Consider the following 27,037-nt stretch of genomic DNA (forward strand, 5'->3'; position numbering starts at 1 on the left):
GTTGACTGGGGATGCAGGGTTTTCTCTTCCTTTTTTGAGACAAGGTCCCCTGTTGCACAAGCTGGCTTCAAACTCGCTATGTAGCCAGGGATGACTTTCAACTTCTGATCCTCCTGAATGCTGAACTTATAAGTCTGTGCCACCATCCCAGTTCCTGCAGTGCTGGGGACCAATCTCAGGGACTTGGTACATGGGCTACATCCCCAACCCGTGAACTACGTCTAAGGACTTAAGAGTTTCTGTCAGGCAAATGCCACACCACTGAGTGACTGAGCCAGCAAGATATGTCTACAAAGTAACAAAGTCAGGCAGTGGTGGCACAAACCTTTAATCAGGTAGACCTCTGTCATTTTGAGGCCAGCCTGGTCTACAGCTAGGGATCCACAGAGAAATCTGTCTCAAAAAAACAAACAAAATTAAAAAAAAAATCAACAAAAAGGAGTAACAAGGGCCAGGGAGATGTCTCAGCAGTAAAAGCGCTTGCCCCACAAGCCAGCAACCTGAGTTCCATCTTCAGTTATGTAAAAAGCTGGGTGAAGTGGACCAAGTCTGCAACCCCAGAAGTTCTACTGTGAGATGGGAGGACACAGGACAATCACTAAGACCCAGAGCACACAAGAGGCCCTGAAAGTTGTCTTCTGCCCCCTCCCCAAAACAGTGACAAGCTGACTGTGGTGACACAAGCCTGTGTGACCCTGAGGCAAGAAGTCACCGTGGGGTCTAGGATGTCTTGAGCTAATTTAGGTTCTAAGGAGCTTTAGGCTTCATGTCTCAAAAAACAAAACAAAAAACAAAACAAAAGACAAAACCACCAAAGCACAGCAAAGCAGCAGTCTCTCTTAACAAACCGCCAGCCACCCTGATACGTTTTACTTGTGGACACTGGTACTCTCTCTCTTTCTTTTTAACAAACACGTACATGTACGAGATACCTTGCATACATGTTTATACCAAAACTCTGGAATAGCACAGTGCTCTGGGGAATTGTATTTTACAGTGGGTTCGGAGCCCAAAATCTTCATCTTAGAGCCTGGGGCAGCGACTACTTTTCTTGGCCGCGTGGTGTGGGCCAGTCTATTGTCTTTGTAGTTCCTGTTGCAGACTGATCTTTCAGCTTGGGTGGTTTTATTTCCAACCCACCCACACAAGGTCAAGAGTGGCGGAGACAACGGTAGCCCCTCTACTCTGGGATACTGCCTGTTTTTAAAAGTCCAGTGGGGGCTGGGGATTTAGCTCAGTGGTAGAGAGCTTACCTAGGAAGCGCAAGGTCCTGGGTTCGGTCCCCAGCTCCGGGAAAAAAAAAAAAAAAAAGAACAAAAAAAAAAAAAAAAGTCCAGTGGGAGGGTGGATTACAGCATTGGTACGGTTGTTCTAGGTGATGTCACCAGGCTGCTGGAGACAGTGTGCTGGAACCATTGCTTTGAAGATCTCTTGCTCTGGGACCTAGGCTTCAGACTGTCAGGGTAGCGCGGGTGGTTTTCCTTTTTTTTTTTTTTTTTTGGTTCTTTTTTTTTTCCGGAGCTGGGGACCGAACCCAGGGCCTTGTGCTTCCTAGGTAAGCGCTCTACCACTGAGCTAAATCCCCAGCCCCTGGTTTTCCTTTTTTCACGTTTTTTTGTTGTTGATTTTTGAGACAGGGTCTCATATGGCCCAGGCTGGCTGTACATTTGTCTCAACTGTGTCATTGAGAGTGAACTTGAGCTCCTCCTAATCCTCCGTCCTCATCCCCCAAGCCCTGGGATTACAGGCATGTGCCAGCACTTCCGTCAGCTCGTCCTCATCTGCGCTCTCTCTCGTTCTCTCTCTCTCTCTCTCTCTCTCTCTCTCGTTCTCTCTCTCTGTGTCTGTCTCTCTCTGTGTCTCTCTCACTCTCTGTGTCTGTCTCTCTCACTCTCTGTCTCTGTCTCTCTCGCCCCCTTTCTCTCTCTCTCTGTCTCTCTCTCTCATTCTCTCTGTGTCTGTCTCTCTCTCTGTGTGTGTGTCTGTCTCTCTCTCTCTCTCTGTGTGTGTGTGTCTGTCTCTCTCTCTGTGTCTGTCTCTCTCTCTTTCTCTCTTGTTCTCTCTGTCTCTGTCTCTCTCTGTCTTGCTCTCTTTGTCTCTGTCTTTCTGTCTCTGTCTCTCTCTCTGTCTCTCTGTCTCTGTCTCTGTCTCTGTCTCTCTCTCTCTCTCTCTCTTTCTGTGTCTCTCTCTGTGTGCTTGAGGGCCACTGTACCCGGTTGTGATTTTTGGACCCATAACAACTGCTTTCTGAAGCAGATTCCTAACGCATGTTCCTTTAGAACACTGGTAGCTCAGAATCTTAACAGGCATTTATGGAAAAGGCAATTCAGGGGCAAATAATTCAGGGACCTGCTGAGCTAAACCAAGCTAAACTGATTTCCCCAGGACTTCTCAGAATCTTTCATATGCTAATGTGGATTTCCAAGAACAGCTGCCCTGCACACTGGGTTTTTCTGTTTTGTTTTGTTTGTTTTTTTGTTTTTTCATCTTTTTTAAACAATGGATTCCTTTCTTCCTGGAATATCTGGCATTTAATAGTCTGAGAAAAAATTCTTCAGGAGGTTGTTATCTTTAAGACTGGGGATTGGCATAGCCATGAAAGTCACGTAACCTCCCTAGACACTGCTTTCCCACCTATAAAATAAGGATAATGATCGCTCCGATTTGAATCTACGGTGTCTCCAAAATGCCCATAAGTCCCAGGCTGTAGTGCTATTGGGCAGGTAGGGCCTAAAGGAAGCCTAAAGGAAAAAGGGATGTTAGGACCGGCCCCTCCCCGCCCCTTTCTTTGCTTCCGATCCACACCAATGTTAGAACAACCTTCCTCTAGCTCTCACCACGGTGTGAGGCCCAAAGCAACAGAGCTGAAACCATGAGCGATGATTCCCTTCTTCCTCAGGAGTGGATTGTGTCAGGCATTTGCTCTAGCAGCGGAAAGTTGGGTTAACACTATAAGACCTAACAGAGTCAAAACAGCCACATGCGGGGCTGGGGATTTAGCTCAGTGGTAGAGCGCTTGCCTAGGAAGCGCAAGGCCCTGGGTTCGGTCCCCAGCTCCCCCCAAAAAAGAAAAAAAAAAAAGCCACATGCACACAGTGGGCCTGCAGCAAATGTCTGTGCTCCCATTTCCTCTGTAAGTCCCTTTAAAGACCAGGTTCAGGGGCCGGAGAGGTGGCTTGATGGTTAAGAGCACTAGCTGCTCTTCCAGAGGACCAGGGTTCAACTCCCAGGACCCATAGGCTCACAACTGTCTATAATTCCAGTTCCAGGGGATCCAACGGTCTCTTCTGGTCTAACCAGGGGGTACACATACATGCAGGCAGACACCCCCCACACACACACACAGACCTGTTCAGTAGACACCTTTACCTCTGAGAGCCAGGGGACGGGCTTGTTCCACTTCAAGTAGCTGCTGTTCCTACTTCTACTTCGGGCGATTCCTTGATCCTATTGGAAAAACAAAGAATGCACATGGTGAAAATATTGTTGAGACACTGAAGACAGGACAGGATTCTGGGCTCCTTGAAGCTTCCTGTGGAAAAGAAGGGGTCATGGGACACAGTTCCTGCTCCAAGGAAGCTTGTCAGCTTAACGGACACTGTCTCATTCATTATTTACATCACGTCCCTGAGGAGAATCTCAGGCTTGTCAACATGCACTCCTGTTTCTGTTCACTTCCTTGAATTTTTCAACCATGAGAAAAAAAATGGACTCTTGGGGCAGGAGCTGTGACTTCTTATTCCTCTAACTCCTACCCCCAAGTTCCATCCAGATTTGTCACTGGTCTCAACAAACGGGAGGGCCTCAAAGGCACCCTAGACTCTGGGTCCACAGAGTTACTTTGGTCTCACCAGCTTTGGGGGTCCATTTCTGTTCTGTGGTCAATGGCTACAGGGGTTGGGGGTGGGAAGGAAGGTCCAAACTGGAATGGGCCTCAGTTTCCCTAATCTACCACCCGAGAAACACTATAGGGGATGCTTCATGACAAACTCCACCCCGGCTGTTTGCAGGGAAAGGCGTTTGTCCACTTCACAACTTCTGGCTTTCAGTACCATGCATCTGGTACTGTCATCGGGGCAGTCCTGTCTCCAGGACATGCTGGTTACTAGGCAGGAATGCTGCGTGTGTGTGTGTGTGTGTGTGTGTGTGTGTGCGCACGCGCGCGCATGTGCGTGTGCGCGTGCGCGTAGGTGGGGATGAAATCGAAGGCCTCACACAAGCTAGGCAAAAGCTCGACCTCTAAGCCATACATACCCCCGGCTTAGGATGTGTTGTCTGAGACAGATACCACATGCCTGGAACAGCTCAGATTTGGATAGCGTGAACAATGGTGCAAAAGGCTCACTGGGGCTTTGAGGAAGGCAAGATAGATACTTGCACTCAGCTGGAACTTCAAGGTTAGACTGGGATTCTACCAGCTGTCTCCCCTCTATGTATACCACAGAGAAGATTTCCCTTAAGGGCATGGAGCAACTGAGGGCATGGAAAACAGGCTGGGCCTGCCACATACCTTGAGGCTCGGCTGCTGGGGACGGTAGAATTGGAGATTCGGATCGACGGCAGGGATGTTCCTGCTGGCGAGGGCCTTGGCCAGTTCTCGCCAGCTGCTGTACCCTGTGGAAGGGAAGGAGAAGAGAAGAAGGCCAACTTAACTCAGGAGCCCATAAATCTGTAAGATTACAGAGGTAGAGATAAGAGTTGAGTGGCTTCTCTTCTCCTCTTAGAAAAGGACCGGTGCCTTCCCTAAGTCAGAGAAGGAACTCTGCCAGGTGAACTGGGCTATCGTCATGGACCGTGGGGTCCCACTACAACATGATTCTTACCTAGTTGCTCATGGTGGGTGATTTCTCACCAAAGGCCCAGTCAAGAAATGGTGGCAAAGGCCATTTCTAGGGCAGCAGCAGAGAATTATGGGAGGTGGGGATAACAGGTAAGGGGTGTTTCTCTCTGATCATTAGGGTTGCTAGATAGAACCAGAACTGGAGGAGGTAGGAGAAAGGGGGCCTAGGACTTTGTCTCACAAATTTAGTTCTACACTGCTCTGGGGCAATTTGCAACACACTCGTGTCTGCCCTGGAACTGGTTATCGTGCACAAATCTGAGGAGACAAAAAGAACCATGGTGAAAAGGAGGGAACAAGAAACGGTTGATGTGCAAGCAAGCCTTCCTACACAAACAAAGAGAGGCAAGGTGAGGTGGGAAGAGTCGGGGCCCAGTGGTCAAGTCTACAATTCACTGGATGCCAATGTCTTCTTGACTATAATGAGAATGGTTGGGCAGGGGTGTTGGGCTTAAAGTAAGCAAACTTACACTGTAGGCCATAAATCAGAATCATGACTTTTCAGACCAGTCTTTAAGATCACTTCATCCTCACTCCAGGGAAGAAAATTGGGAACAAGGCTGCTGAAATGACTAATCTGAGGCCACAGAACTAACAGCAACAAGGGTATGATGAGAAGCTGGGCGAGCAGGGGCCTCTCCATTGGGCTGCTTTATTAAGATGCCCTTGAAGAGTGGGGCTACATTTCAGCTCTGGAGTCCATGCCTAACACAGGCTCTTCTCCAAAGGAATCAGACTAAAGTACCCTGGAGGGGGACAGGGGATCACACAGAAGGGGTTTGACAGTCATCCACCCTTGGGAATGACCAGTTGGCAGAAGGCACAAGTGTCACGGGATCCCTGTGTGAGCACCAACAGGGACACAGCTAACTAAACGAAATCAGAGAATAAACAGCTAAGTGTGGTCAGATGCCTATAACACACCAAAAATCTAGGGGAACAAAGGCAGGGTTGCTGAATCCAAGGCCAGCCTGGGCTAGATAGTAAGACTGTGTCTCTGTAAAACAATCAACCACAGAGTATAGCCAGTATGGACCATGCAGGACGTAGACATCACATTGTGCAGGAGCGTTATGTGCTGATACTTGGAGGGGGGGCACGGAGCCACACACTGGAACTTGACTGGGGTGGGGATGTTGTAAGGCTGCTTTTCTTATGTGGTTATGGTGTTTAGAAAGCATCTCGGAGGCATGTTGTAATCCAAGCTTTTTCAGATGCTGGAGTTAGGTCAGGTATGATCATTCTTGTCTTACAGATACAGAAAGAGGAGCTTGGAGTTCTCAGCCACAGATCTGTTTGTCTTCCGAGATTAGAGAAGGCAGCCCTCACAGGCCAATTACTCTCTTCATTACTTCTCTTCATTACTCTCTCTTCTGCAGCTCCTGTTAGCAGAGCTTTGAGGAGTCCTGGAGTCAGAGGCCTTAGCTATGGATATAAGCCGTGGATTACTACACAGACAGATATTCAGTCACGCTTAAGTTATGGGAACTTCTGACCTCCAAGGATACATGCACAGACACATGAGTGAAAACATAACCAGGGGCTGGAGAGATGGCTCAGTGGTTAAGAGCACTGACTGCTCTTCTAGAGGTCCTGAGTTCAAGTCCCAGCAGCCACATGGTGGCTCACAACCATCTGTAATGAGATCTGATGCCCTCTTCTGGTGTGTCTGAAGACAGCTACAGTGTACTTACATATAATAAATAAATAAATCTTTAAAAAGAAAAAACAAAATGAAACCACAAAAACACAAATCTTAACATACACACACACCAGTGGACCCCACACCCACCATATGTGTGTGTGTGTGTGTGTGTGTGTGTGTGTGTGTGTGTGTGTGTGTGTGTGTGTAGCATGCAAGTTTGCAGACCACAAGTGTCCTCCTCAATCACTCCATACCTATTTGAGGTTAGGTCTCTCCATCAACCTGAAGTTCATGTTTTCTTTGAAGTTCATGTTTTCTTAGCAAGACTGAAAGCCAGCAAGCCTAGCAATGCTCGTGTCTCACCCACCCTGCACATGTGTAAGGTGCCCAGCCTATTACGTGGGCACTGGGATTTGAACTCTGGTTCTCAAGACTGCACAGCAATTGCTCTAAACTGCTGAGCCATCTTTCCGGCTTCCACCCTGACACCTCCCTTTCTAACAGAAGTATCCTGATAGGCTGATTTAGCTAGAATGCTCTTGATGCCTCTTCCTGGTAACGGAGCATCGGCCGAATTGGCTGTAAAGCCCTGGCTTCCTTGCTGTACCCAGAACTGAACTCAGGTCTAGACTAAGTGAAGAAGTCTCAATTGACCGGTTCTATTCCTCTTCATCTGAAGGCTCTCTCTGGGGCCAAGGGTATTTCCACTGAGGAAAAGACAGGAAACTCAGTGAGGTTAAGTGGAGCCAGGCCCTCACCTATAGGTCACAGGTATGTCTACGTGGTTCTGAGATGTGAGATTTGGTCAACAGACTACAGTCTTCGGGCTTCAGAGTGACGGATCTAACTGCACACACACAAACGCACACGGTGGCAACACCTTGAGCTCGTCACCGCGTCTCCTTAACCTTGCTTTCTTTACCAGGATTCTGGGAGTAGAGACCTCCTCTGCTCCAGCCGCCAGGCCTGCTGTGAACAGTGAATTATCTGGGTCCGACTCACAAAGTGCTGGATACGAGTCTCCTCCCTCCTAACAGGTCCTGAGGTGGGGATTTGGATTTGAGAGTCAGGAGGTAAGAATCCCAGCTTCTTTAGAATTGTGTAAACTGCAGAGCCAGGAGCTCCCTGACTCTCCCCTCTATGCTTACTGACCAGAGAGTAAGCAGACAGGGCAATGGGGACTTGGTAGAGGCATAGCAATGGGTATGTCCTCTCCCCATGGCCCTGCCGGTGGTCACGAAGCACACGCTCTGTGCCAGGCTCTGGGCACAGGCACTGTATTTGGATCCTCATCTCTGCCTCTGCCAGTAGATATCCAGCCATCGCTTGCCCCCTGGGAGCAACTGGAGCTAAAGAATGTGCTGATTGAACGACGGACACTTGTCACTTGTCCCCTGTTAAGTGATTCCTCCAGTTTCTGGCCAGGCCTCTCCTTCCAGAGTGCCAGCTGCCAGGTCTTGGTCCTCCTACAGCAGGTGTCACATTTATGCTGGGAGACAGACACCCAAGTCTCAGGTGTCAGACAAAGCACCACCGTGGGCCTCATTCTCTGCCTTCACAGAGCTGGGCTATCAAGTTAACTATCAGCCAGAGCTTTGCCAACACCCTCCTGGGGGCAATACAGACTTCAAAGGCCTGAAGATTATCATCCTGGCTCTCTGGGACACTATAGACCACATATGGTATCGTGTTTTCAAAAACTCTTAACATATGTTAACTCTATTGCCTCCTCTCGCCCTTTCTTGAAGAAGTAAGAAAAAACAAGGCAGCTAAAATGCTTCAGTGATCAGCCCAAGGTCACACAGGGAAAAGATAATCCACAGGAAATACCCGGTGCTGGTAAAGACTCAGTCTTCAGCATCACTCGCTCACTGTGCTGCAGGCAGGAGCTGCCACTCATTGCCCTTGACCTTCCTCTGATATCCTTGCATGGGGACATCGGGGCCACTGACAGAAGAGGGGGAAGACCCTTCACTGCTGAGGCTGCCGCTGATACCCCGGATCCCAAAGTGGGATTGCAGGCTTGAGCTCCGGCTCTACCCAGGTGCTGAAAACACTTAGAAGCATTTCCAACTTAACAGTTAAGGGCTGGGCCTGGAGTTTAGTTAATGCAAAGTGCTTGCCAGCTCAGTGTGGAGCCCTTGCTGGGTGTTGTACAGGGCCCTGGGTGTTATCCCCAGCACAATTAAAATAAACAAACACATATATTTAAGAGCAAGCAACTTGGGAGGTAAAAAGTTGATAGTAAATGTCCCTGTCGGTATAAAGACTACAATGTACACTCCCTCCCAGTAGCAAACTACCCAAGAATGTGTTCAAACCTCTGCCAGTGCCCGACCAGACTTCTCACAAGCTCCGTGTTAATGCATGTTGCATTTATTCCTGAGCAGTTATGAGAAAGATACTAACAGTAGCCTACATTCATGAGCACTGACTATGTGCAAAGCACCTCGATAGGAGGCATGGTTTTGGTTTTTAGGTTGTTTTGTTATTTCTGAAGCAGGCTCTCTACGTAGTTATGATTGGCCCGGAGCTTGCTACATAGATAAAACTGGCCGCCAACTCAAAGATTTACCTGCCTCTGCTTCCCAGGTGCTGGGATTAAAGGTGTAGCCACTCCATGCTGTATTTCGCCATGTAAAGACAGACAATGTGAGTGCACATGCACATACATCACTTCATGGGAACAGCAGGGGAAACCTACAGAACCTGTTCCAGCTCTGCGACTGAGGAGAGTGTCAGCCCTGAGTCACCTCTCCACTCCACACTCTATTTCGTGGTCATGTGGAAACAGATTTTACTTGACTACAGGAAGAACTGGATGATTCAAGTTTACCCCCAGTTAAAGGCTAAACAGTAGAACAGGGGGGTTACTTATCCTCTCCACCTCCCATATCACCCCCACACCCCCAAAACCTGCCAGCTCTAGGCATCAACAGGGAGACTGAAGGCAACCCAAGACTGCTACCAGGAAAGGTGGAGCGGGGAACTGTCGGAAAAGGGATGGATGGATGCGCAGGCGCCATGGTGGACATGGACATCTTTACAGTATCGCTGCCCACCTTGGGGCTGGTCTCTAGAAGAAGAGATTTTCACCTTCTTTAAACTACAGGAGAGGACTTTTGAGAGGGGAGGGAATGGCCATCCCAGGACTCTGGAAAAGGTGTGAGCAGCCTAGGAGGGCCTGTTCCACCTCTTTCACAAGACACCACAGACCTGAAGATCCAGGATGAATGCCGATTTCAAAGAGAAGCCCTGGGGTCTGTCTAGAAATTCACTCTCCAGGGCCTAAAAATGAGCAAAGAAAAGATGGTGCTGAGGAGGGAGAATCCTTGTCCCAGTGGAAGTCAGGAGACTGCCAAGGAGACAAGAGGCCATGACGAGGGGCCCCCAGCACACAGATTTACAAGAGCCAGAGACCAGCCCTGAGTTGCAGGATGAAGAGGTTCTGTCCCTGGGAAGAAGTGGAGAAGAGAGCCTGAGGAGTTGGTGTCTTTGGCAGGACAAAGCAACTGTGGCTTAAAGCCAGCAGGGCACAGATCAGAAAATGGAAGCAGCATATCACAGACAGGCAAAGACAAAATGGAGGACCTGTCATGGGGGGTGGGGGTAGGGGTAACGGGACAGACATGGTCTTCAGGGCATGCCTAAGGCTCTGATGCCAGAGAGTGCGATGAAGTCTCTCCTAGTTGCTGATGCCCCAGGGAACTTGATGCAATAAAAATTATTATTACGATAACCATTAACAATGTACATGTATGAGTTCATACACACGCACATATACACATACACACACATATATAGACACACGCATATACACACCCACATATATACACACATACACACATATACACACACATATATACACACATGCCTATACATGCACACATATACATACATACACACATATATACACACATATATACACACATATATACACATACATACACACATATACACACATATATATATACATACATACACACACATATATATACACACACACATATACACACATACACACACATGTACACACATACATATACATACACACATATAGACATGACTATTTGTACAGAGGGTTTGCTATATTTATGTTAACTTAAATATAGATTACTCTGTTTTTCTTTATTTTTAAAAATGTACTTGTAATTTCTAATACAAAAACAAGTAAGCCATATAAGCAATCCTCTTTTGGAAAGGTTAATAATCTATGAGGTGCTGCTAGAGAGACGGCTCAGTGGTGAAGAGCACTGCCTGCTGTTTTAGAGGACACAGGTTCAATTCCTAGCACCACATGCACAGTGGCTCACAACCATCTGTCAGGTCAGAGGGTCTGATCCCTCTTCTGGCCTCTGTGAGCACCAAGCACACAGGTGGTGCACAGACATATACACGGGCAAAACACTCACACACATAGCATAAAAATAAATAGATCTCAATAAACAAATACATACAATTTAAAGAAAACAACCTGACATGGTAGAGCACAAAGACCCCGGAGCAAGTGAACTGCAGTTTTAGCAAGAACGGCCTAAGTATAATTAACATTGGCTTAGCCTTTCCTCCTGGGTAAGAGAAAGGTATGGGCCTAGCAGAACCAGGCTTAACTGGATTATAAACCCAGAAATATCTTTCAAAAAATTTTTACAGTCTCTAAACAATCTCTTTCCCTAAGTTTGATACTTTTGGTTGTTTAGATTTTCTTTGACAGTTTCATTCACACACACACACACACACACACACACACACACACACACACTGAATATGTATACAGCTTTTATTCTTAGATGGGCTCATATATAGATATACACTGAATGTTGGTCATTTCCCTTTCACCTCCTGTAACCCTCTCTCACCATCCTCTCTCTCCCACTGAAAGCTTTCTTTCAACCTTATTTTCATATTTTTAAATATATAACATACATACATATATACATACATATGTATATACATACGTGCATACATATTGTTATTCATCCCTTTAAATTACATGTTATACAATATTTTTTTATTTTAGCCTTTTTTTCCTCGTTGCAGTCACACAGCACCACACCTAGCTTATGCAGTACTGAGAACTGAACCCAGGGCTTCGTCCATGCTTGACAAGTGTTCTACTGGCTGTGTTACACCCACGGTCCAGATTACTCCTGTGGGAAAATAAGGCTTACAGGGTTTGTTGCTGGTTGGTTGGTTGGTTTTGTCTGATCTTCCCAAAAGCCACAGAGACAGTAAGTGACTGAGCTGAGATATGGACCCAGGACGAAAGGCTGTGTTCTTAACTGTATTATTCCCCACTCAAGGTCCTGAGTTTTCACCTCCATCCTTATCCCTTAGTAGCATTCACTTACCATCCCATCCCTGTTCTACTGTCTCCAAACTACCTTCTATTGATACCACATGCATACACACCACACACACATGTACCCACACACATATATACACGAACATCACATACACATACCACATACACACATGCCACACACATGTACACACTTAACACACACCACACATATGTACACACCACACACACATCATATATACACACACAACACACCAGACCATCCTATTCTCCTATCATCTCCAAACTACCTTCTGATACCACCCATGTGCACACACATACGTGTACATACACACACACACACACACACACACACACACACACACACACACACACTCCAGACACACCACCAGACCATTTCCTTTCTCTTTCTGATTTGGTCACTAGTTATCTATCTTCTCTCTGTAAGAGCCAAAGAAATGCAGAGGGGAGAATGGAGCCCCAAATGTACAATCCCATCACCTACTACTTCAACTAGCCAGAGAACCAGACGAGAACATTTAGCACCTTCTCTTTCTCCACACTGGGGATCACTGTGGCCGCTTAGCTCATCCGGAGGAGGAAAGGTCTGAGAAGAATAGAAAGGTGGAGTCCTATGGTTTCCCTGGCTCCTACTCACGAACAGAAAAACACAGGTAGGGCTCTCGGGAGCTCCCCTCTCTGACAGGCCCCAAGCCTGCTCTCAGCCAGACCCAGAGCCCTGAAGTGCAGTCAGCTGCACTGTGTCTTCTACCAGGCTAGCACCTGAACTACAGGGATGGTGGTGGCTGCAGGCAAGCTGAGGCTTGCAAGCCAGTGACTTGGGAACATCACCTACTGCTACCCAAAAGAGGGCATCTGAGCCAGTGCCAGGAATGCACCTGCCCTACAGTCATTGTAGGGCATCCTGCTCACACAAACATCCAGAAAGATGACAAAGCCAAGGAAGCAGATGAGGAGAAAAGACAGAAAGAAGCTCAACACGCTTCCTATTTGCTGCTGCACCCTGGAAATACAGGTTCTGCTTGGATATAGCTGAGCTCAGTAAGTTTCCATTCTCTAAGCACCAGTGATGATCAGCATAGACTCTAGAACATAAGGCCCAGCCCAAGTCACCTAAGGCTATCACCATTGTCACCATCATTGTTGAAAAAACCAAAAACCATAACTCAGGGTCCATTTACAGGTCACTTCTATGACAGTTACAGTCCCATGCAAGGAGAGTGTGAACTTAAGACCCTCTAGGAAAACCTGGAGCTGAGAGTCCAGAACTGAAGACTGACCCATAGCCTGCACTTGAAGCCTCAAGGACACGTAGGCAAGAGCCACTTAAGTTCTTTCCAGACGATCTGGTCAGGCCTGCTTTTCTGAACCCACTAGGTCTGTCTGTCTTCCTATGAAACGGGGCAAAGAGACTCTTCAAGGAAAACATGGGACCACCCCTTGCCTCCCTGGGGGTCTTTCAGATAGGGAGCTCAGAGCTGCAGTAGTAGGGCATTTGCCTAACATTCAGAATAATCGATCAGATTTGTCTAACATGCAGAATAATTGATCAGACTGGGGGAAGGGAGCAGAAGGACTGATGACCATCAGGCCTTTACTGAGCACCAGGTATACACTGAGCGCATGCCCCACCAACAGTTGGGGTGGAGAGACAAGCTCAGACACTTAGCTCTTCCTGTCCCGTGGTTACAGAAAGGACCCACTTTCCCAAGAACTTGGAGATGGCCTAGGCGGTCCTCACACTTGCGTCCACACGCAGGGCAAGTGCCAGCCAGTTCTACTGGATGCAAACAGGCAGACACAGCAGGCTGGGCTTACTGGATGCTGACGACATGATGTTGTTCGGGGATTTTCTCCTTTCAAAGACTCAGAAATGTCAGGCAAGACTCTGAGCAAATTCTCTGTGATTAGGAAACTTGTCTTTATGGACTGAGAATCTAGGAGAAGCAACAACACAGGAAGTCACTGACTCTGAGTAACAGCCAGGGAGGAGTTTCAGCAAGAATAGTCCTAAGACCTCAGCTGAAAGTTTAATGTTGCCCACAGAGGCACTGGAGGGTGTAAGACAGAACCTTAGTGGTTTCTCAAAAGCCTGGGCTCCGGGGCTGGAGAGATGGCTCATCAGTTAAAAGCACATCCTGTTCTTTCAGAGGACCCAGTTTGGTTCCTAGCACCCACACTGGATGGCCCACCACACCTTTAACTCTCAGAGATCCGATACCTTTAGCCTCCATAAGCACCCATACTCGCCCCACATCTATACTCAGGGATGCACATAATTTAAAAAATAAAAATAGGACTGGGGAGCCGGCTCAATTGCCAAGAGCACTAGATGCTCTTACAGAGGACCTGGGTTCCGCTCCCAGTACCCAATAGGGTACCTCACAACCATGTGTAATTTCAGTTCCAAGAGTTTTGATGCCCTCTTCTAGCCCTTGTGGGCACTGCTCACACATGACACAAAGACACCACAAAGACACACATGCAGGCTAAACACTCATGCACATAAAACAAAAATAAATCTTCCAAAAACAAACACAGTCTTAAAGCCCTAGACTCTCCCTTGGGTCTCTTCCCAGGTTAAAAAGCAGAAACAGAGGTTCTTTCTCCTGACTGAGAGAAAATGGTTTCTATTGTTGGAGGACCTGCAGAGACAGAAGCATCATTGACAGGAAAAAAAGTGGGAGCCAGGATAAAAACAAATATAAAAACAAACCATCGTCCTCTGAGGTCCGGGAAGACACGGCGAGGGGAACAGAGAGGAGTGTGTCTGTGAAGAGCTAGCGAGAGTGTGAGCTAGTCACTTCGGGAAAAGGAGGGAAACTGAGCACGGCGGCACCCTGCATCACAACCACACACAGGAGGCCAAGACTGCATCTTCTAAAATTTTTTTTTCTTTTCTTTTTTTCGGAGCTGGGGACCGAACCCAGGGCCTTGCGCTTGCTAGGCAAGCCCTCTACCACTGAGCTAAATCCCCAGCCGCCCAAGACTGCATCTTAAGTAATTTTTTTAAAAGACAGTCGAGGACAAGCAGGAAATACTTAACAATTAACTGTTAATGACAAGAGGCCGGCCTTTGGGGATGATTTCAGTAAAATGCCAACACAGACCTAGGAGGGGTCTTTTCAGAAACTTCTCTTCCATGCATTACCCCATTCCACCCACTAATGGGTTGGTGTGTGCTTCACACACAGACAACCCCTGGGCTAGTCTCTGCTACAAGTTTTTGACACGCATTGTCTCATTTCACCTCCACAGACATCACTCGATGTTAACAAATTCCCCACTGAACTCCTCACAGCCTCTGCAAACGGCATAATAGAGAAATTGCCTGCTCTTCAAAAAGACCGCTTCAGGAGAATCTTACACAGGCCCTTCTGTCTGATGTACAAAAAGACAACAGGATCCAAGGTAAACAAAGAATCCTGGAAGCCAAGGACATTTTCTTGGGCTCCACAGGGCTTTGGTTTGGTCCAACAACTGGGAGCCTTGGCCTCCCAGCCGATTACACTTGATATCTGCTTTCACGGTACCCACACCCCACACCCACGTTTGCAGTGTGGGGGATCCAACTTAGGGCCTGAGCGAGCGAGCCAGGAAAGCGATCTATCAGATCTACCATGGAGCCACGGAACAAGAAATACTCTCTTCTCAGCAGTCTGGGCCTCTTTTCTGCATCTTGCTGGAAAACAATCTGATGAGTGTGCCAGCTGCTGGACCTGCGCGGTCTAAGGAAAGTGACTCACCAAATGAGGTTGCTGTAACCTGTTCCTGGGAAGGAGAGGGAGGGGACACAAGACAGTAAGAAGACTACTGGAGTCAGGTGTGGTGGCACATCCCAGCACTTTAATCCCAGCACTCGGAAGACAAAGGCCACCTGGTCTACATGGAGTTCAAGCCAGCCAGAGCCACTTCCGCTATTGTGAAGTTTCGATTGTCCCTTTTCCTTCCCACAAAAGGTCGTTTAAGCGAAACTGCGGGCTTGGATGCACTGAGCACAGAGGGCTAGACCACAAGGTCAGGTCCTCATCCCAGAGTCACCGCTCCACACTCTTGGTTTGTTTTATGTTCATCCAAATGCCATGAACCTTTTCTATTTCTTTGATAGGGGCACCAGGTCCTAAAGGCAAGTCCACCGAATGTCTAATCTGCAAGGGGAGCCAGTGAAGGACCAAGTCAATCTTTGATTCTTAGCCCAAGGCACAGAAGGCCATCTCAACACTTAGCTGCACCTAGGCCAGTCCAGGGAAGTCCTGAAAATCAGCCCTGTGCAAAAGTCTCTCTCTCTCTCTCTCTCTCTCTCTCTCTCTCTCTCTCTCTCTCTCTCTCTCTTTCTCTCTCTCTCTCTCTTTCATTAGATTTCTGCTGCATCCAGCAAGCACCTGAAGCTGTGAATGAGTGAACGATAAAGAGTGGGTGTTGTGAAGAGCTGGAAGAGTTACTTCACAGGTGGTGTCTCCTCACAGTTCTGGGCTGGGCCTGGATGAAGTGACATGTACTGACCCTGACGTTCTGAGAAACTGACAACCAGTTGCAGGCTGTCCCAGCACCCTGTGAACACTCACTGCGACAGAGATATCAAAGTCACAACCCAAGGGTAGTCACCATTTCCTTTTTCCCCTTCCTCTCTCTTACCCCCACACTCCTTACCTCTGTCCTCTCACTATCTAGCTCTGACGGGCCTGACGTGCTCGCTCTGTAGACCAGGCTGGCCCCCAAAGGCACGGATCTAGCCTTCCTCTTCCTTTCTAAATGTAACTATGAGATGTGTATATGTGTTGAAAATACATATAACACAGACTAATCCTGACTAACAACTCGGTAGGTGAGGCACCTAGGAGTTTGGCTGAGTACCTCTACGTGAGTCTCTAAGGTGTTCCCTACGATGACTGGCATGAAGTCTCTGACCTAATACATTTTTCAATCGACTGATAGAGCTAATTCTGAATAGACTCTTGGAAGCCGCAGATGGTGGAAGGTGGATCTTCAGATAGGGAGCTCAGAGCTGCATGAAGAAGCTGTGAGAAGTGGGCGTGTCTATCTATCTTGCTGGGGGCCATTTTCTGTACACCCACCCCGTCCTGATGCACCGGACCCTCTGAAAACACGAGTGAAGCACAGCACGCCTCCCCCATTAAGTTATTTCTGCCAGGCATTTTGATATAGCAATGCAAAGTCCAACAGAACAAATAACATAAATTTATCTTTTGGGGGGAGGACAGTGGAGGGATTGAGACAGAGTTTCTTTCTGTAGCCCTGTCTGTCTGGAAGTCACTCTGTAGACCAGGATAGCCTTAAACTCAGAGATCTTCCCTCTACCCCTGATTGCTGGGAATAAAGGCATGTGTCACTACTACAAGGCTAAATTTATCGTTTTCTATACAAGTCTGCAAGTGTCCTTCCATGAGCTATACTGTCAGAATACTCCATCTTTTTCTTTTCTTTCTTTTTTCTTTTTGAATTCTTCAAGACAGTTCTTTTTTCTGAGTAGCTCTAGTTGTCCTGGAACTCACTCCACACACCAGTCTGGGCTTGAACTCACAGAGATCTGCCTGCCTCTGCCTCCAGAGTGCTGAGATCAAAGGCATGCGGCACCACTGCCTGGCTGTCACCCTCCAACCGTTTTTAAGTACACAGTTCCATGGCCGCAAGCACACGTACACTGCTGTAAGCCATCCTCCTACAATGCTTTCACCATTCCCAACTGAAACTGTCTACATGAAGCAACATCTATTTCCTTTGCTCCCGGCCCCTGGGGACCACTATGCTCCTTTCTCTGAATTCTGACATTTATAAATTTACGAATCATACATGGAATCATATAATATTTGTTCTTACATATTTAGCTAATTTCATAATTATAACATTATTTCATAGTTCAACCATATTGCACCGTGTGTCAAAATGCCTTTCATTTAAGGTTGAGCAATATTCCATTGTATATGGGTATATATCAAGTGTTGGGTTGTTTCTACCCCTAGAATACTGGGGCAGGGGAGAGGTAGGAGGAGACTCTGATAGGGATACATGTATCTCTGTGAGACTCTGCTCTCACTTTTCCAGAAAGCCACACTATGGAACTGCAAAAACTAAATAAATAAATAAATAAAATAAGAAAACAAAAGTCCAGCAGGTACTGAAGACCAGAGGGACCAGGCCGCTATATCAGCAGAATAAATATGGTAGTAAAACTTCAGTTTCACCGAGGATGCATACAGTCTGGGGAGCCCTGGCTTGGAAAAAGAGTGGTATATATTGGTATAATCAGATTGAATCACTCCCGTGTATAACAGGAAGTCATAAGAGGCCTGGGTTTCCCAGGAATACTGATGTTCTAGTACACAAGGCAGTATGAAAACAGCAATTTCAATACATCTTGGCTTCCAAGAGTGCTTAAAACTTTCTGGCCCCTTACAATCCGCAGCTCAGGAAGTAGGTGTAGGAACTGTTAGCTGTCTCTCCTCCCTGAAGCAGGTATTTCAGAGCAACAATTTAGAACCTTTTAGTCCAATTTGACATTGTGGCTACATGGAGTGATAGTGGAATAGCACAATGAACATGGTAGAGACCAGTGGATTAGTGTGTGTGTGTGTGTGTGTCAGTAGGTGTGAGTATGTGTGTATGTGTGTGTAAGAGTATGTATGTGTGTATATAGATGTGTGTGTGTAAGTGTGTATATGTGTAAGTGTGTATGTGTGTACATGTGTGTATATATGTGTATATGGTGTGACTGTATATACTGTGTGTGAATGTGAGCATGTGTGTGTATGTGTGTGTGTGTATACATGTGAGTATGTATATGGTATCACTGTGTGTATATGTGTGACTGTGTATATGGTATGATTCTGTGTGTGTGTGTGTGTGTGTGTGTGTGTGTGTGTGTGTGTGTGTATGTGTGTGTGAATGTAATGGGGTCAGTCTGGTCTGGAACTTGTAATCTTCTTGTCTCAGCCTCCTGAGTACTAAGAATACAGGCATGTGCCACCTGCCTCATTCTGGATTCTCTGAACGCCTGTGGTAAGACATATGTCACCAGATGCATACTGGTAGTGTGTGGTACAACCAGTGAAAACTCAGCAACCAAACACAGTCTGGAAAACCAGTCCTCTGATATGGTTTGATCTGGCTAGAACCACAGGCCTATCTGCCTCCACTTAAGCCACAGGTAACTTTGGGAGCTGGTTATGGAGAACTCAGGAGTTGAAGAAGGGTTTGAGGCCACCTGATCTATACAGAGAATTTCTGCCCAGTCAGGACTACAAACCCTGCCTTTGTTGTTGTCTCTTTCTATTTTTCTTTCTTTTCTTACGTCCGTTCTTTCTTTTTTTAAGGTAAATTGAGGAAAAGACCACAACATAAATAAAATAGGGACTCACACCACCAGGTCCCAGAAAGGTTAAGAACCAGGCAGTTACTAAAATCTTTCTTTTTTTTTTTTCTTTTTTTTTTTTTTTTTTTTTTTTTTTTTTTCGGAGCTGGGGACCGAACCCAGGGCCTTGCGCTTGCTTTCTAGACAAGCGCTCTACCGCTGAGCTAAATCCCCAACCCCTACTAAAATCTTTAATATCTCGGGGCTGGGGATTTAGCTCAGTGGTAGAGCGCTTACCTAGGAAGCGCAAGGCCCTGGGTTCGATCCCCAGCTCCGAAAAAAAGAACCAAAAAAAAAAAAAAAAAAATCTCATCTCAACATCCCTGATGTCTACTTAGGATTCAAATCCTCAGTCCTACCCGTGGGAACCTTGCAACTCCATTCAAGTAACAGTGCGTGGGAGGTGAAGGGATTGGGGGTGTGGGCAGGGGTCTTCCCTGTAAGAACCCATTAGCTGTACATAACTGACTTGATCTGTAAAGAATGAGAATCTTTTCTGGGAATCATTCTATTTTTAAGGCTAAAGTACACAAATGTAGATATAGTTAGAGGTGTCAAAGACACAAGCACTACAATACCTAGAAACTTTATAGAATATCTGGAAGACGGTAGAATTGATTAGACTATTTTCCTTGGGTTATACAAAGAGATGGTGTTCTAAATGTATTTCTTGAAAAGACACGGAAAAAGTGATTGGTTAGACTTTCTACCCAATGGGCATCATGGCTGGGCATCATGGCTCTTGCCTGTAATCCCAACACATGACAGGAGAACTTCACAAGCCTGCATTGTGTGGCGTACACTCAGTAGGCAGAGGCAGGCAGAACTCCGTGAGTGTGATGCCAGTCTGGTCTATGTATTCCAAGACAGCCAGGGCTACACACAGAGACTTTGTCCCAAAAAAAACCCAAAAACCCCAGCTTGTTGCAGTCTAGGGAAACTGAGAGACCGTTGCCACAAGCTCAAATACCGTCTCCACTAGAAAGCTAAAGGCTAGAAGCCTAAGGTGTCGTTATCTGAGACACAAAACAAGTTCAGAGAAAGACCCACGGCAAAAATCCAGGTCTCTGTTGTGGCTCAGAGCTCGTCCCTCGTCGGCTGACAAGTGAGGCTACCTCGTTTGTGAGTCTGCTGGGTCTGTCTGGCTTAGACTCTGAGAACACAAGCCTTCTTGTGGAAAGAAGGTCACAGTCAACAGAGGCCGCTTGGAGAATGCATTTCCCTGAGAATCTGAGAACCTAGTAGGGACAGTCTGGATCAGTCCTAAAGCTGACACTGCAACCACAAGACAGCTCTGAGGTCCTCAGGAGCAAGGCTGGGCATGACCTGTGGCTGCAGTCTGCAAGGTGAGAGCCGAGAGCTGGCGTTAGACTTCACTGGCACACCATTTATTATCTTCCTACATAATTTTCAAAACCATAACTTACACGCACAGAAGCCCACTAAGTACTTCTTTCACTCGTTAATCTCCTAACATTTCACATAGAAGGGGGAAAAAAAAGATCCTTTCTTTAGGTTAAGGAGCAATTTTTAAAAGAATGAATAAAGGGCTGATATATAGTTGTGACTTACGTAGGATGCATAAAGCCCTAAATTCCATCCCTAGAATCACAAAAAGGCAGTATTTATTTTGTATGTATCTGTGTTGCTACCAGTGAAATCTAAGGCCTCATATATGCAAGCGAGAACTCTTATCAACTGAGCTATCCTGCCAGTCCTGGAGATATATATTTTATTTTATTTTGTGTGTTGTGTGTGGACACAGTTTTCTGCTGTCAGCTCTCTCTTCTATCATATAGGTCCAGGGGATGAAATTCAAGTCACTAGGTTTAGCAGTAAGCCCCCTTACCTGACTTACTCAGTGGCTCTCTCTAGAGTCGTTTTAAATCAGTAAGATAAACAACTTCGAATAGGCTTGAGAACAGGATTTGGACTGGGAAGGAGCTGAGAAGGAAAACAGACAGTTCAGCAGTGCTCTCTGCCTTCAGTCAGTATCTGTCCCTTGGGGGCAGGGGATGAAGACGACCTGAGCTGAATCCCCACAGTAGAAGAAAACTGACTCCCACAAATTGTCCTGTAACACCCCCCCCCTCTCTCAGCATACACACAATATAAACAATAAGTAAATGTAATTTTCTACAACTTGAAGAATCAGTCCCTTGAGCTGTAGCTTGGTTTTTATTTTACTTTGGTCCAGATGCCACTTTCAATTTCATAAAATGACCTCTGCAGGTCTGCTCTGACCTTCACAAAGTCAAGATGTCTGATTAAACTAACGAGTAACAGTTTTATATTCTCTACAGACAAAAAATAACTAGCCCTAGCCAGGCATGCTGACGCACACCTTTAATCCCAGCACTTGGGAGGCAGAGGCAGGCGGATCTCTGAATTTAAGGCCAGCCTGATCTACAAAGTGAGGGACAGGACAGCCAGGGCTACACAGAGAAACCCTATCTCAAAGACAAAAATCAAACAAACAAAAAACACCTAACAACAACAAAAAAAAGATAATGATGAAGAAGAACGAATGATATTACCAATAATAATCAAACATACACATAAACACACACACACATACATATACACACTCACACACACACAAACACACATACACACACATGCACACACACACACACATATACACTCACACATACACACACACAAACACACACACACACAACACCCAAAACTCATCTCTGTGGCTCTAAAGAAAAGTGAGATTTTCACTAAGCCAAATGGTTATATATTATTACATATATATATATATATATATATATATATATATATATGTATATATAGGTATATATATATCCATATATAATTTGATTAAGATATACAACATTTAATGTGTTACAAACCATATTTTCTGAACCCTAACCAAGATATACGATCTGAACAAATGCTGGTAAGGATTCTGGGAACAGGTAGTAACCTTAGAATATTCCCGATGGGATATGAGCTAGAGCAGCCACTACAAAAACCACTTACAGGGGGGCTGGGAATTTAGCTCAGTGGTAGAGCGCTTACCTAGGAAGCGCAAGGCCCTGGGTTCGGTCCCCAGCTCCGAAAAAAAGAACAAAAAAAAAAAAAAAAAAAAAAAAAAACACTTACAGGGGTTGGGGATTTAGCTCAGTGGTAGAGGGCTTGCCTAGAAAGTGCAAGGCCCTGGGTTCGATCCCCAGCTCCGAAAAAAAGAAAAAAAGAAAGAAAAAAAAAAACAAACAAACAAAAAAAAAAACACTTACAGAGATGCCCAAAAATCAACACTAGAACTGCCAACACGGGCGTCTGAGCACTTCAGAGGCCGAGGCAGGAGGATTCCAGTGAGTTTGAAGCCAACCTTGACTACTTAATGAGATCCTGTTTCTAAATAATGGATAATACCATATGATCCAGCCATGTTACTCCTTGGTCTATAACAGAAGGAATCCAAATCAGCTCAACAGAGGGAACTGAACATCCATGTTCCCTGCATAGCTAGTCATAACAGTTAAGATGCGTAATCAGCTCTGATGCCCATTAACAGGTGAGCAGACAGACAAACAGGCAATTATGTGGTTATGCAATTGAGTTTCATTAAGCCACAAAGAAGAATACTATTATGTAATTTTCAGGAAAATGGATAGACCTGGAGACCTCACATTAAACAAGGTAAATTAGATCAATACTGTATATTTTCTCATATGTTTAATGTATATGTCTCTCTATATGTGCGTGTATGTATGTATGTATGTATGTATGTATGTTCTTCTCATGTGACATGACAGTAGGAGACTGTGTAGGAGGGAGGGAGGAGCCTAACAACCAAGGGATGGAAAATAAAGGGTCGTGTGGACTGTACAAAGTATAGTTGAAAAGGCTGCAGTGAGATCCATTGTGTACACTAACTAGCTAACGATAAGATGTGTTCTTACACCATCAACGGAACGTTAGGAACCCTGACCAAGAGTCACATTGATAGTCAATTATTGCTTTCAGCAATCCCAGCACACATGTGGGATACCAAACCAGGGAGACTCCTGCAGGTTCAGCCTTGTCTCAAATAAATAGATAGACAAACAAACAAACAAAGGAACAAACAAAGGTCACTTGCAAAAGCTCTCTGCGGTCCTCAGCCTCGCGATGTTGCTAAATTCCCTCGGATGACTGTTGGCGCTGAGCTCTACACACCTCTGATCCATCTGTAGCTGTATCAATAAGGTTGTTGACTGAAAAAGCACAAACAGCTCATTCAGACTCTCTACTCCATGTACAGTCCCCACAACTGACTGGTTTCTCCACCCCTTCTCTTTCCCTGCACCGGGGGTGGCTCCAGGCACAGCGCACGGAGGGAAAGCCGGGACTAGGGATATTATGAGAGAGATAATATGGAACTCCAAGGCAAGGAGCAGGAAAGTGACGACCAGGTACCTCGGAAGGCACTTCCAGAGTGAATGTCTCAGGGTTGCCTATCCCAGGGCTGCAGGAAGCCGCTGGAAAAGCTCGGCTCTGTTCACCTTGGCCCTGAGCAACCCCAGGCATTCATGGGAAGGCGGCGTCTGACTGGTTTAACGAACCTCTGGTGCCAGGTGCAGTGGAACCAAAGAGAAAACCAAGGGCATCTAAGTAGATGGGCTGACAGAACTGCTCAGAAATAGGTCAGACTGCCCTGGTTCCCTACCCCGAAAAGGCAGGAGAAGTAAAATCTGCTCTGGAAAAGGAGCTGACGACATTGTGGGAAAGATGATAGGCAAGAGGGAGTCTTTCCCTCTGCGCCAGGTACCACTCTTCCTTGTTATTGCCGGTTGGATCTCATCCACTCTCACTCTACCTGCTATTCACGAGGCTCTGGAACTTTCTCCTACTTGGGGCACTTGTAAAGACAATTAAGGTTAAGAATCCGGACCTTTCATTGTTGTTTTCTTCCTTCTTCAACATAAAACTTTGATGTTTAATGATCTCTGACTGCTGCCTGTGTCCTAGTGATGCATAAAGCCCTTGGGACGCGATTAACTGTGTAGCCTTCCCGGGTCTTAGGGGGATACCTTTTCCATGTTTCAAAGAGTCTCTTGTAGGCAATTTGTTGGGTAAGATGCAAATTTATCCCCTTGGGCTGGTTGGAGCACTGAGCTATGTCTCCCCGGAGTTCACCACTATACAAAAACAGATACAGCTTTCAGGCAGAGACTACACAGTCTGTTACCTACTTTGAGTTGGCTTCTTGGACCAGTATATTAGAGTTCTGATGGTTGCAGAGAATAGCTCAGAGCGGAGATAAAAGCTTCTAAAAGAAGCTTAGAAGAAAGGTACATTCAGTCAACAGGCTAGATTTACTAAGCACCATGTGGGGGGTATAGCTGCTTTGTCTGATGGTCAAGCATGGATTAACAAATCAAGTTAAGAGTCCGGGAGAGTTCTGGACTGAGTCCCTGCCCACTACTTCTTAGCTATCTGCCATTTGTGAAGTCTGTTATCATTTCTTCTTCCAACTGCATCACTGGGGGGGTGGGGGGGGGCTTGAACAAATTCAGCCAATATGTGCTCAAGGTACATGAGGCTGGATGGCTCCATTTGGTACTCAGACTGTGGCTTACTGATTGCCCATGCCCTGCCAGGCACATTCATTCATTCATTCATTCATTCATTCATTCATTCATTCATTCCCAGTGTAGAAGCAGGCAGGTACTACTTTCTTGATAAGACTGAGGTTTAGGGCGGGAGAGATGGCTCAGTGGTTAAGAGCACTGACTGCTCTTCCAGAGGTCCTGAGTTCAATTCCCAGCACCCACATGGAGGATCACAACCATCTGTAATGGGATCCAATGCCCTCTTCTGGCACACAGGTATACATGCAGATAGAGCAGTGATAAACTTAAAAAAAAAAAAAAAAAAAAAAAAGACTGAGGTTTAAACAACTTACGGGCTTTGCTCCAGATCTCACAAATGGCTGAACGGAGATCCAAACTACTATGTGGTTTCAAAGTCCACGGGCTGCTCAGTTAATCCTCAGCACAACTCTGAGAAGCTGGTCTTATGGTGCCTCATTTATGGAGGATGGAGCTACAGAAGCAGTGACCAGGCAGCAGGAAGTCACAGCTCAAGTCCCTGCATGGCATTTCCAGAGCCAGCCCTGCCTCCCAACTGTGTTTTCCGCACAGCCCCCAGGATGAGTCGTTTTCTGACAACAGGGTACACAGTGATACAGAAGGAACCCTGCAAGTCAGGGAAGACTTCACTGTGAAGAAGGTCCAAACAGGTATTTTGAGGTAGGTGCATTTCTGAGTCTTGGAGGCTTGCCCCTACCCTACACAGAGCTCCCAGCCCAGAACCATTAAGTATTTTTCTGGAATAAATTTAGCATGAAAACACTGCCTCCTCTGAATCCCAGAGCACAGAAATCAGCCAGGCAGAAGACAGGACCCTTTACTGTCCGTTTCTCCTTTTGTGTTCACACATCCTTCCTCTGTCTTTTTGCTAAAAGCCCTTTTTTTTTCCTGCCTCAAACCCCACTAACTTGCCTTTGTGGCTGACCCAGTGCAAGGACTGTTCTACCTGGGGCTCCCCTCCTAATTTGCTGGTCCTGTAGAAATGACGTGCCATTTGCCACTTCCTTATACTTACACTGACTTTTCCTTATACGAACTTTTAAATTTACCCAGTCCCTATGTGAGCATCTTTGAGGCAGCTCAAACTTAGAAAAACCAAACTCTTTTTTTTTTTTTTTTTTTGGGTTCTTTTTTTCGGAGCTGGGGACCGAACCCAGGGCCTTGCGCTTCCTAGGCAAGCGCTCTACCACTGAGCTAAATCCCCAACCCCAAAAAACCAAACTCTTGATATTTGCTTCTAACCCAGGTCCCCTGAATATGTGCATCAGGTAAATGGCAACAGGCCAAGTCCATCGTCTTTGGGGCTGTGAACATGCCCCAGAAGTAGGATGTTTGCTCAGCATGCATAAGACCTGGGGTTCTGTGTACAGCACTGAGGAGGTGAGTGAGGGACAGTTGATGGTCTGTGGGAGACCTGTTCAGGCTACCGTTTCTCAGCCTGTGAATAGCCAAGTGTTCTGGATGGATCTTGGCTGCCCAAGACTGAGCGTAGGAAGCATAACACTTGCTGTGTCGTGCAAAGTCCTGGGTTCAATCCCCAATGGTGAGAAACAAAGTTTAAAGGTACATTTGAACAGATTATCTCTCAGCCAATGGCCATTTAACTGTCTCCAGGCAATGCATACATATGCAACTGCTATGATTCCAAGCCTGAGATCCAACATGAGACTGTTGGGTCCCATGTGTTAGAACTGAAGCATAGACATTAACATGTTAGCTTCCCAAAACATGGAAATAATTCATCATCATCTACACTGGTTTTTAGGATAGAATGGCTCAGATGATCAAGGCACTTACCACCAAGCCTGTTAACCTGAGTTCAATCACCATAGTGGAAGAAGAGAACTGACTCCCACAAGTTGTCCTCTGACCTCCATGTGTATGCCATGACTGACAGCCATACATACACATACACAATGAATAAATAGAATAAAAATATTTAGAACATATTCAAAACACAGATAGCCGTGTGTGTGTGTGTGTGTGTGTGTGTGTGTGTGTGTGTGTGTGTTAAACTGAGCTTTTATTGTTATGAAGAGACACCATGACCAAAAGCAGCTTGGGGAACAAAGGGTATGTTTGGTTCAAGCTTCATGTTCATCATGGAAGGAAATCGGGCAGAAACACAGGGTAGGACCCTGGAAGTAGGAGCTGATGCAGAGAACATAGAAGGGAGCTGCTTCCTGTCACTGCCCATGGCTTTCTCAGCCTATTTTCTTATAGAACCTTGGAATCTTGGAATCCATGACCACTTGTCTAAGGGAAGTCCCTATCC

General features: G+C 46.2%; 1 protein-coding gene across 2 annotated transcripts in view; it reads right to left on the reverse strand.

The window, feature by feature from the left end:
- The window catches only part of B4galnt3 (beta-1,4-N-acetyl-galactosaminyl transferase 3), a 100,664-nt gene that overhangs the window by 27,683 nt on the left and 45,944 nt on the right, over positions 1 to 27,037 (reverse strand). For both annotated transcript variants that reach the window (NM_001191976.3, XM_087658889.1), the window contains 2 exon segments: positions 3,370 to 3,447; positions 4,511 to 4,614. In NM_001191976.3, coding sequence (NP_001178905.1) covers positions 3,370 to 3,447; positions 4,511 to 4,614 — 182 coding nt within the window.

This window comes from Rattus norvegicus, chromosome 4 (genome assembly GCF_021556685.1).
Source record: "Rattus norvegicus strain SHRSP/BbbUtx chromosome 4, alternate assembly SHRSP_T2T, whole genome shotgun sequence".
Taxonomy (NCBI): domain Eukaryota; kingdom Metazoa; phylum Chordata; class Mammalia; order Rodentia; family Muridae; genus Rattus; species Rattus norvegicus.